We start from the raw sequence: 12866 nt of genomic DNA, 5'->3' as shown, positions 1-12866 counted from the left end.
CATCACGATCGGAATTTACGACCAGAACTTTTGTCGTCGGAAAATTTGAGAACCATCTCTCAAACATTTGTTGTCAGCAAATGTCCGATGGACCCCACACACGGTCGGAATATCCCACCAAAAGCTCACATCTGACTTTTCTTGTCGGAAATTCCGATCGTGTGTACGCAGCATAGGTATTAACACGGTACACCATAACAAGGTCAAGGTGTTTTGTGTCCATGGTGTCACCAGGAAGGCTTAGATAATACACACACATGACTCAGCAAATCACAGCAACATACAAAGAGATGAACTCCAGGAAGAGTGCAAACAATGGACAGAATGAACAACGGTGACATCACAGAAACGCAAACATCGCTCGTCTATTTTTTTTCAGCACCCGTATCGCTCGGGGAGCCGCCTGAGCCAATCACACCATTGTTTCCTGACACCTCTATGGTTTTCATCCAATGAAAAAGGTACAATGCTCTCTGGCCCAGAGCCATCGAAACCCTGAGGAAACACGAGACAGCCGGACAGGTTTTCTGACCTCCCTTCATGGAACGTTACACAAGACAATTCTCATATCTCAGGTGATATGTATGAAATCCCATCCCTGATAATACTATACACAGAGCAACCGGATTGCTCAGAGGAAATGACTCCGATCTTTGTTTTCTTCCATCATGACTGAGACAAACAACATATGACCCCATCACCTGGGCCAAATCTCCAGCAGAGAAGACACCTCAAACCCTTAGAGCCAGTTCACACTGGGGCGACTCCTCGGGCGACTCAGCCACCTCACAAGTCGCGTCCCTTTCTGTTCAATAGAACCGTTCTAATAGGAGTGACGCAAGTCGCTCCGACTTAGAAAAAGGTTCCTGTACGACTTCGGGGGCGACTCGGGCGACTTGCATTGACTTCTATACAGAAGTCATTTTGCAAGTCGCCTCTGAAGTCGTCTTCAGGTCGCCTTGCCGAGTCGCCCCCAAAGTCGAGCCGCCCTAGTGTGAACCGGCTCTCAATGTATGAAATGGTCATTTAGCTTTCAGCACCAGCCAAAATAAATGGGTAGGGCTTAAAGTGGATGTAAACCCAATTTTTTTTTTTATGTCACAATGTAGAGAATAAGATTTCCTATCATCTATGCCCAGTCTTGCCACACAGAGTTAATCCAGAGCTGAGCAATCCTCTTTTATTGTTCAGTGAAAATTAATAGACTTCCAGATAAAACCCTGTCTAAATAAAAAGTCCTTTCCTCTCTCCTTGCCTTGAGTGACAGGTTATTTACATATCTAGCTTGGACATGTTTATCATATGTTATGTTTATCATAATATGAGGTGATCCACAGTTCATTGTATATTACCAGGATGTGTTATGTGGGGAAGGGGTGGATTTCTCACTTTTTATACTGTGTCTGCATGCCAAGACATTTTGGACAATTTCATGCTCCCAACTTTGTGGGAAAAGTTTGGGGACGGTCCCTTCCTGTTCCAACATGACTGAGCACCAGGGCACAAAGCAAGGTCCATAAAGACATGGGTGAGCGAGTTTGGGGGGGAGGAACTTGACTGGCCTTAACCCAATAGAACACCTTTGGGATGACTTGGAGCAAAGACCTTCTCGTTCACATCAGTGCCTGACCTCAGAAATGCGCTTCTGGAAGAACGGTCAAACATTCCCATAGACACCCTCCTAAACCTTGTGGACCGCCATCCCAGAAGAGTTGAAGCTGTCATAACTGCAAAGGGCGGAGCCAACTCAATATTGAACCCTATGGACTAAGACTGGGATGCCATTAAAGTTCATGTGCGTGTAAAGGCAGACGTCCCAATATTTTTGACAATATATTTATGGTAGAACAGTTAATATAGGTTGAGATTTCCTATAATAGAAACGGGAGATAAGTGGGATGCATGTTGCTCCCTGTATGCAGAATAATGTATAAGATGTTTCCCAAGCCAGCACCTAGCACAGTATTTTTTAAACATCCTGATGAAGCCACAATTTATGGGTGAAACATGTTGGGCGAAACTTGCTTTTTTTTGCCTTTAGTTTGTGCTAAAAATTTTGTTTGTGGGCCAGCTCAATATTGAACCCTACGGACTAAGACTGGGATGCCATTAAAGTTCATGTGCGTATAAAGGCAGGCGTCCCAATACTTTTGGTAACACAGTGTGGCTATGTATTGTGGTCGGCAAGTGGATATACTGAAACACCTTCAGATAACATACACCCCTCACGGCGACATATCACTCCTTAGAACACGGAAAAACATGACATAAATAGAAAGGAGACATGACTTCCCGCATGCGACTATGATCTGCGCTGTCATAAAATGACGCCACCTGATAAACCGGTTCACTGAGCTTAGCACTGATGGCAGCCGACAAGTGTTGTCTCTTCATCCTCTGGAAAGCTTCGAATTGTAAACGAGTAATTATGTGACTTTATGTAGAGTTCCAATTCACTAGACCTACAGCTGGAGCAATTATTAATGAATTAAGACACACAAAAGCTGAACTTTCTGCGCCGCGTCTCTAGATAAACAGCGATGACTCGGGGTGGGCTGACCGATAAGTCATGTGTCCAATAGACATGTGCACTGTCATTTCTTTTCCAGGTCATTCGTTATGATCGCAATTCGTAAATTCAGAAATTCAAAAGTTCGTAAATTCAAAAATGTAAAAATTTGTAAATGCGAAAATTTGTAAAATTTGTAAATTAACCACTTAAGACCCAGGTCCGGGTCTTAAGTGGTTAATTTACAAATTTTACAAATTTTCGCATTTTTGAATTTACGAACTTTTGAATTTCTGAATTTCTGCTAGCCGAGCCAGTAATAGTTTGTGATCTACCGTGTCGAAAGCTGCGCTTAGGTCCAACAGTACCAGAAGCCAAGCTAAAGGACCTGGCCAGTTTTTGTGATTCGGTACTGCGTCACGTGGCTCCCAAACAAAATTGGCGTCCTTTTTTCCCCACAAATAGAGCTTTCTTTTGGTGGTATTTGATCACCTCTGCGGTTTTTATTTTTTGCGCTATAAACAAAAATAGAGCGACAATTTTGAAAAAAATGCAATATTTTTTACTTTTTGCTATAATAAATATGCCCCAAAAATATATAAAAAAAATGTTTTCCTCAGTTTAGGCCGATACGTATTCTTCTACCTATTTTTGGTAAAAAAAATTGCAATAATCGTTTATTGATTGGTTTGCGCGAAATCTATAGCGTTTACAAAATCGGGGATAGTTTTATTGCATTTTTATAAATTTTTTTTTTTTTTTTTACTACTAATGGCGGCGATTAGCAATTTTTTTCGGGACTGCGACATTATGGCGGACACTTCGGACAATTTTGACACATTTTTGGGACCATTGTCATTTTCATAACAAAAAATGCATTTAAAAATGCACTGATTACTGTGAAAATGACAATTGCAGTTTGGGAGTTAACACAAGGGGGCGCTGAAGGGGGTTAAGTGTGACCTCATTTGTGTTTCTAACTGTAGGGGGGTGTGGCTGTAGGTCTGACGTCATTGATTGTGTTTCCCTATATTAGGGAACACACGATCGATGACGGCGCCACAGTGAAGAACGGGGAAGGTGTGTTTACACACAGCTTTCCCCGTTCTTCAGCTCCGGGGATCGATCGCTGGACTCCGTGACCGGTCACGGAGCTTCGGACCTGGCCGCGGGCGCAGGAGGCGGTCCTTAAGTGGTTAAAAAATTAGTAAAATTTGTAAAATTTGTAAATTTTAACATTTTTTTAAATTTTAATTTTAAAATTTGTAAATTTAAAAATTGAAAAAAAAATGTAAATTTGTACATTTGAAGATTCATAAATTCGAAAATCCGAAAATCTGAAAAGAAAGAAAGAATAACTTACTAACTAAGGAATAAATAACCATTAAATTCTAGGTGTTGGAATTTGCCTTTTTCAGATCTCTCTGTTAGTGAGCGAAACGAATACGAATGTATTTATTTACAAATTATCCCAAATACCGAATGCCGTATCTAAACAAATGGAAGAGAACGAATTAATAGTAAATAATAATAATAATAAAACGTTTTTTATTATTATTGATATTTATTATTTTGTTACATTTCATTTGTTTAGATACGGCATTCGTTATTTCAGATAATTCGTAACTTGGGATAAATTCGTATTTCGTTCACGCGATTGCTTCTTCTTACAAATCTTTATTTGGCACTAACAGCAGTGCGATATCTATACTCTAATATTTCGGCCGGAGTCAAAATGCATAGCACTGCTGTTACAGTAGTTCCAAATAAAGATGTGTAAGAAGAAGCAATCGCGTTGCCGGCATTTCTTGCTGTACCGATTGATTACTTCTTTTATTTACATTTTATTTTAAATTTTTTTAATTTTTCAAACTAAACTAAAACTAAAAAACGAAATAGCGATGTGTTTTACCATAAATGGGGCAGATCCTCGTACAGCGGCGCATCTGTACGCCGGGCTCAGCGTATCTAAGATACACTACGCCGCCGTAACTTATCTTTTTTATTTGGAATCCTCAAAGAATTTGCGCCGTAAGTTACGGCGGCGTAGTGTATCTCTGGCGGCGTAAGGGTGCGGAATTCAAATGGATGTAATGGGGGGGTGTTTTATGTAAATACGTTGTGACCCGACGTAAACAACGTTTTTGTTTAACTGCGCATGTGCGCATGCTCGAAATTAAACTGGAACCAGCCAATGCTTATGAGGGTGACGTCATTCTACGCAAATTCCTATTTGCGAACGACTTACGCAAACGACGCAAAAAATTCAAAATTGTACGCGGGAACGACGGCCATACTTAACATTGAGTACGCCTCAGAATAGCAGCTTTAACTGTACGCCGGAAAAAGCCGAACGCAAATGACGTAAAAACAATGCGCCGGCCGGATGTACGTTCGTGGATCGGCGTAACTAGCTAATTTGCATACTCAACGCGGAATTCGACGGAAACGCCACCTAGCGGCCGACAAACAATTGCAGCTTAGATCCGACGGCGTACGAAGACGTACGCCTGTCGGATCGAGCCGAGATGCCGTCGTATCTTGTTTTGAGGATTCAAAACAAAGATACGATGCGGGAAATTTGAAAGTACGCAGGCGTATCAGTAGATACGCCAGCGTTCTTTCTTTGTGGATCTGCCCCCATGTGTTCAATGCTTTTACTTCTGGGGCTTGAGCTCTACTTTAAGCAAGGAGGCTGAGTGCCTCTGGTGATATACAGAGCGCCTCCTACTGGATAGCTTGCAAATCTGCACATTTAATAATGTAACAAAACTACGCACGTGAAATGTAAAAGTCACTCTGAAATTACATGAAATGTAACACGTGAAACATAAAACAAAATATGTTTTATCTAAAAATACTCTGGACTTTCCCGTATGCTCCTGCGTGACTAAACAAAAATAGAAAACTAGAAGAATGTAAGTCTCTTGTAATTTTCCCCGAGGCGCAGAGAGAGAGAGAGAGAGAGAGAGTGTGAGTCATGTTCATTCTTGTTAGGTCCCCTAATGTCGCGTACACACGACCATTTTTCGGGATGTAAAAAAATGACGTTTTTCTTTTATGTCATTAAAAACGATGGTGTGTGGGCTCCAGAGCATTTTTCATGATGTAAAAAATGGGCAATTAAAAATTTAGAACGTGCTCTAATTTTTCACGACGTTTTTAACGTTGTAAAAAATGGTCGTGTGTGGGCTTTAACGACGTGAAAAAAACGCGCATGCTCAGAAGCAAGTGGGGGAGGGCTCGTTCTGGTAAAACTACCGTTCGTAATGGAGTAATCACATTCATCACGCTGTAACAGACTGAAAAGCGCAAATCGTCTTTTACTAACACAACATCAGCAAAAGCAGCCCCAAGGGTGGCGCCGTCCGCATGGAACTTCCCCTTGATAGTGCCGTCGTACGTGTTGTACGTCACCACGCTTTGCTAGAGCATTTTTTTTTTTACGATCGTGTGTAGGCAAGGCCGTTTTAACGATCGGGTTGAAAAAAACGTTGTTTTTTTCTAGACCATTAAAAATGTCATTTTTTCACATCCCGAAAAACGGCCATGTGTACGCGGCATAATACGTCATCAGCCCGGGGGGAACAGAAACTCAACAACATTCAATTATTTTTTTCCAGAATGAAAAATCAAACCCAGTACGCAGCAGAACTAGTATACAGCAGAAAATAATAATCAATATACATCAGAAAATAATAGCCAGTATATATCAGAAAATAATAAATAATAATAATAATAATAATATCCATTATAAAATAATAGCCAGTATATACCAGAAAATAATAATCAATATACATCCGAAAATAATAGCCAGTATATACCAGAAAATAATAATAATATACACCAGAAAATAATAATAATAATAATAATATACACCAGAAAATAATAATAATATACACCAGAAAATAATAATAATAATAATATACACCAGATAATAATTATCAATATACATCAGAAACTAAGTATATACCAGATAATAATAATATTAATAATTTACATCTGAAAATAATAGCCAACATATACCAGATAATAATTATCAATATATATCATAATATAATAGCCAGTATATACCAGACAATAATAAATATATATATATATATATATATATATAAGGAAAATTTATTATCATACTTACCGTAATTTTCCTTTCCTGATGGACTCCATGGCAGCCTACGTGTGGGTTAATCCCGCCTCCTCTCCAATGTGATAGGACCCCATACCCATAAAAGTAACTCACCAGTAGCACCAGTGTTCCGTAACTATCCCGACTCCATAATTTCAGGGTGGGAACTCCGTCTGCCATGGAGTCCATCAGGAAAGGAAAATTACGGTAAGTATGATAATACATTTTCCTTTTTCCTGACTGACTCCATGGCAGCCTACGTGTGGGAAATAACTAGCCAAACACACGGGTGGGTATGCTGAACAGAAATATATTTAATTTGTCCCGTCAGCCGACAAGACTGATAAACCAAAGTTAACAGAAGACAGTGCTGCAGGTTCAACACAGTAATGGGACATAAAGGTGTTTATAGAAGACCAAGAGGCCGCTCTACAAATGACGTCTGGCGCCACATGACGGGCTGCTGCCCAGGAAGCTGCCATCCCTCTCGTGGAGTGAGCTGTTACCGCCTGCGGAGGAGCCAAGCCCTTTGCACAATAAGCCTGTTGTATCGTCTGGACGATCCAGGATGCGATTGTTCTTGAAGATGCCTTTTTCCCTTTGTTCTTGCCTGAATGCAGGATGAACAGGTGATCAGAACGTCTGAATGTAGATGTAACTTGGAGATATTCAGTGAGTATCTTGCTCATATCCAGAGGGTGAGTCATCAGAATCTGGGTTTTTAAAGGTAGGGAGAACTACTTCCTGATTCTCATGGAAAACCGACGAGACCTTCGGTTTGGAGCCCAGCATAGGTATCAGAACCACTCTGTCTGGAAAAAAGGTGAGAAATGGCTCCTTGTGACCCAGAAAACCGATCTCGGACACTCTCTTGGCCGAGGTGATGGCGACCAGAAAGGCTACTTTGGCTGAAAAGTTCTTCAACGAGGACGGGGAGGGCCCCGACATACTAAGTCCATTCAAAAAGTCAAGTACTAACGGGAGATCCCATTTGGGGAATCTTGGTTTCCTCAGAGGTCTTAGTCTTGAGGCTCCACGAAAAAACTGTTTGATTAGTGGATGGGCTGCCCAAGGAATTCCAGAAAAGGCTGAAAGTGCTGAGATTTGAACTCTTAGTGAGCTTACAGACAGGGGAAGGTCTAGCCCTGATTGAAGAAAGCTTAGGATGTTTTGGATTTCTGGGTTCTTGAAAGAACTGCCTGCGGTTAAAGAAAATTCCACAAACTTAGACCATATTCTACCGTATACTTTATTTGTGCTTCCTTTCCTTGAGCTCATAAGGGTAGAGATTACCCGAGAGGCGCAGCCAAGGGATTCTAGCCTTTCCCTTTCAAGAACCACACCGCTAGTTTCATTTGAGCCGGACAGGGATGGAGGAGTGTCCCCTGGGAGAGAAGGTCTGGTCTGCATGGTATTAGAATTGGGTCCTGAAGACTCAGCTGAACCAGAAGAGGGAACCATGGCCTGTTCGGCCAGTATGGAGCCACCATTGTGATTTCTACTTCTTCCGCTAGAAGTCTCTTCAGGAATTTCAGAATTATTGGGATCGGGGGAAAGGCGTACGCCCTCTGAAACCACCACCGATCCGTTAGGGCATCTGTCCCGATTGCCTGGCTGTAGTAACCCCTCGTGTAAAATTTCTTCAATTTGGCATTGTTCGGGGAAGCAAAGAGATCCACTTGGGGATTGACTCCCAGGGATAATATCCAACGGAAGGACTGATCGTGGAGAGACCATTCGTTGACGTCCACCTGAGTTCGTGACAGGAAATCCGCCTGGGAGTTCTGAAAGCCTGGAATGAAAACAGCCATCAGGTTGACCAGGTTCACTTGGGCCCATTTCATAATGGGCTCTACTTCCTGGAGAAGGGATGAGCTCCGAGTCCCGCCTTGTCTCTTGACATATGATACTGCTGTGGTGTTGTCCATCCTTAGAATTACTGACTTTCCCCTCAGCAGTTGTGAAAAGGACTGTAGGGCACACCAGGCCGCTCGAAGCTCTAGGGTGTTCGAGCCTGGATTGTGGAGGCGAGCGTCCCACCTGCCTTGCGCCATGCTTGTGCCGCACAGGGCCCCCCAACCGGAGCCACTGGCATCTGTCGTCACTGTGACCCAAGAAACTGGAGCGATGGAGTGACAATTCAGCAGATTCTTCGGTTGAAGCCACCAGAAGAGGCTGCCCCTCATTGACGTTGAAATGTGGATCCGTTGACTCATGCTCCCTGACTTCCACTGCCTGAGAAAGCCGGATTGGAAGGGACGTAGCCTCCATAGCGCCCATTTCACCATCGGTGTTGTGGATACCATTGTCCCAATGATCTTCAAGCATTGATGAGCTCTTAGATGGCGAGTACTCAAGGCCCGGGAAATCCTCTCCTGAATTACCGGAATCTTCTCTACTGGTAGAGAGATGGTCTTCCTTACCGTGTCGAATTGGGCCCCTAGATAGGTTAGACACTGAGTTGGCTCTAAATGGCTTTTTGCCAGGTTCAGGAGCCACCCGAATTCGGACAAGGTCGAGATGACCTGATCCCTTTGTGCCAAGAGAAGGGTTTTGTCTTGGGACAGGACCAGGAGGTCGTCCAGATAATGATACAAACGAATCTTCTTCAGCCTGATAAGAGCTACCAGTGCCAAGAGAACTTTGGTGAAGACCCGTGGGGATGTCGTTAGGCCGAAGGGTAGGCACACGAACTGAAGGTGTTCCTGGTTGACATAGAATCTGAGGAATTTGTGCAGCTCTGCTGCTATTGGGACGTGGAAATAGGCATCCTTTAGGTCCACGGAAATCATCCAGTCGCCCGGCTGTATTGCTTGTTGGATGGTTGATAAAGTTTCCATTTTGAACTTTTTGTGTGTTATAAATTTGTTCAAATATGTCAAGTCTATGACTGGGCGCCAGGTGCCGTTCTTCTTCTGAACTAAGAAGAGAGGGGAGTACACCCCAAGAAACTGTTCGTCTTTTGGGACGTGTACCACCGCCCCTTGAATCTTCAGGAGGTGAATGTAGTCTAGAAGGACCTGTCTCTGCTCCAGCGACCCTGGAAGAAGGGTGGAGATGAACTTTGGACAGGGAGGACTGGAAAAGGACCATGTGTGTCCTGAGGTCACGGTCTTGATGACCCAAAAGTCCTTGATTGAGGCCGCCCAGACGTGCCGATAAAGGAGTAGACGAGCTCCAACACGATCCGCTTGGGCGGGCGTTGTCTCAAAAAGATTTCCCCTTGTCGCGTCCAGTTGACGCTTGAGTAGTTGGAGTAGGTTTGCGGTAGGAGCCTCTACCTCTACTCCAATTCCTTCTGTAGTTTCCGCCAGGTCTGTAAGCGCGAGCTTCCCTAGCGCGGTCTGGGCTGTATCGCCGAAATTGGGGTATTTTTCTTCCTGTTTGACGCTTGTCCTGAGGAAGGAAACCAGACTTGCCACCCGTGGCTTTGGAGATGGCATCATCCAGCTTGTTGCCGAACAGGGTTGACCCTTCGAAGGGAATCTTGCACCAGTTCTGCTTCGATGATGGGTCAGCAACCCAGGGGCGTAGCCAGAGGGCCCGTTTCGCGGTCACAGAAGAAAGCATAATCCTAGCTAACAGGCGGATTAAGTCAACGGAGGCTTCACCCAGGAATGCGACCGCCAGTTTTAGCTCTGCAGTGGCTGAGTTCTTAGCTAGTTCTTCAGAGACGCCTTTGAGGAAAGAATCAACGTTTTCCGTCCAGGCTTCCATGGCCTTTGATAATGCCGCTAAGGCTAGAGCCGGTTTGCACGCTGTGCCTGCTAGGCCATAAATTCTTCTATGGTCCTGGTCCATTCTTCTGTCCAGGCCATCCTTGAAAGAGACGGAGTCAGCAATAGGTAGCGTGATGTGTTTAGCTAGTCTCGTTACTGCCGCATCTACTAGAGGAACATTCTCCAAATGTTTGACCTCTTCCTGTTTGAAGGGATAGAGCCTTGAGGCTTTGTTAGCCATGGAAGATTTCTTGTCCACCTTGCTCCATTCCTCTTCAAAGATACCCTTTAGTTCAGTCAGGAACGGGAACGTAGGGCGTTCTTTCCCCAAGCGTTTAAAATATTTTTTCTGCTTGGCTGGAGAAGCGGGTTGTTCCTCCCATAGGAGAGCCTCTTTAATCGCTTTGACGAGTGGCGTCACCTGCGCGAAGTCAAATTCTAAGCCTTCTTCGTCACTCTCTAGGTCACCCTCAGGAAAAGCCGGAGTGGAGGCTTGAGGCTGGGAAGGACCTGGATCCTCTAGGATCTCCAAGATTGGAGAAACAGACCCGTCAGTGTTGGTCTGAATCTGCGTGTGGGGCATATTCTCTCTTAGAGTTCGTTGAACCACACGTTCCACCAGAGACTCGATACGATGACCGTCAGTCTCTTTTTCCCTAACCGCATGGGCGTAGCATCGGTCACATAATGACTTGCCCTCAGGGACACGAGTGTCACATCCCCAACAGGCTCTGCGATCAGAGCGACTATCATGGCGGTGGGAGCGGTGTCTTGAGGAGGAATGTGATCTTCTCCTCCGGTGGGAAGAAGTAGATGGAGATCTACGCTTGGACCTCGACTTTGAGGAGGAAGAAGTGCGTTGCGGTCTGGCAAGGTCTTCCGGTTCTGGATTGGAAGGGCTAAATAAAAAACATTTAGGGAGGAAACTGTCAACACACATGAAATGTGACTAGCAGCCCCAAACCCGAACCCTTTCCCGCACATACCTTGTGCGTGAGGGCTGGCCGCCTGTAGACGGTGACTGGTCCATAATTCCCGGACCTGCGTGTAAAGGGTGACGCTAATTCGGAACCAAAAAGGAACCTATGGTGCCGAACAATACAAAAAATGAATGAGTATACTGCCCCTTTAAGAGTAAGAAATTTCTTAATTCATCTGTGTGTGTTTTTTTTTTTTTTTTAAATGAACAGAACCAAATAAAATCAATGCGTATAAATAAATTAAATTTAGTATTAGAACATAATTAAACAATAAATTGGAATACAATGTAGAAGGTGCACAGCAGGAAATGGTAAAATCAATTTAGCCAGAAGTAAAAGGATCTCTCACTGACCTGACAGCTTTAGCAGAGTATCACAGACGGTCAATCAGCTGCTTGCCTGTAGGAAACCCAAAGTACACAGGCCAGCAGCTGATTTTAAAAGGCCCGCCGGTGACGTCACACGTCCTCCACGTACGCGCCTGCGCAGTGGACCGTGAACCCACGGCGCCTGCGCGGCTGCCGCGGGAACCGACGGACTGCGCATGCGCGACCAAGCCTCGCTCTGGGAGTAGGTACAGCGCATGCGCGGGAGCTCAGGCGATGGGGAACCAGGAAGCCACAGGTGTGCTGGAACGCAGAAGCGCTCCAGCCGCCGCAAACAAACAAATAGACAACATATATAAACAAATAGGCGACTGCCATGGAGGTAAAAGTAAAGATGGACCTTGCCAGCCGAATCCTGTCTTCAGCACACGCCACAGCACATAACCAGATATGCTGGGCAAGCTCTCCACCCGCCCATGGCTGGGATCCGAGCTGCACCGCTTTAAAGTGTGCTCTTTTCATTCCTTGAAATATGACCTTGATCCATGGAGGAGGAAAAAAAAGGAACACTGAGTCTATTGGTGAGTTAACTTTTATGGGTATGGGGTCCTATCACATTGGAGAGGAGGCGGGATTAACCCACACGTAGGCTGCCATGGAGTCAGTCAGGAAATATATATATAAAATAATAGCCAACATATACCAAAAAATAATCATCGATATACATCTGAAAATAATAGCCAGCATATACCAGATAATAATAATCAATATATAATAGCCAGTATTTACCAGATGATAATAATAATCAATATATAATAGCCAGTATTTACCAGATAATAATAATAATAATCAATATATAATAGCTAGTATTTACCAGATAATAATAATCAATTTACATCAGAAAATATCAGCCAACATATATCAGATAATAATAATCAATATACATCAGGAAAAAACAAACAAAAAAAACCCCAATATATAAACAGAAAATAATAACTAATCTTCACCAGAAAATGATAGCGAGTGTTCAGAAGAAAATACAAACCAATATGCACTCTAAAATAATAACCAGTATATACAGCAACAATAGAAAAAAATGTATTTACCATAAAATAATAACCAGTGTACATCACAAACAATAATAAGCAGTATACAGCATAAAATAATAAGCAGTATACACCATAAAATAATGACCACAATATATCA

General features: G+C 43.4%; 1 protein-coding gene across 1 annotated transcript in view; it reads left to right on the top strand.

Annotated features, from left to right (window-relative positions):
* Positions 1–12866, top strand: part of LOC120944330 — a 110079-nt gene that overhangs the window by 79284 nt on the left and 17929 nt on the right. Inside the window, exon 18 of the mRNA XM_040358382.1 lies at positions 10818–10910. Within this exon, the coding sequence (XP_040214316.1) occupies positions 10818–10910 (93 nt within the window). The remainder of the gene's footprint in view (positions 1–10817; positions 10911–12866) is intronic.

Source organism: Rana temporaria, chromosome 6 (assembly GCF_905171775.1).
Source record: "Rana temporaria chromosome 6, aRanTem1.1, whole genome shotgun sequence".
Taxonomy (NCBI): Eukaryota; Metazoa; Chordata; class Amphibia; order Anura; family Ranidae; genus Rana; species Rana temporaria.
Note: the sequence above shows the minus strand (reverse complement) of the source record. Positions and strands in the feature narration are given on the sequence as shown.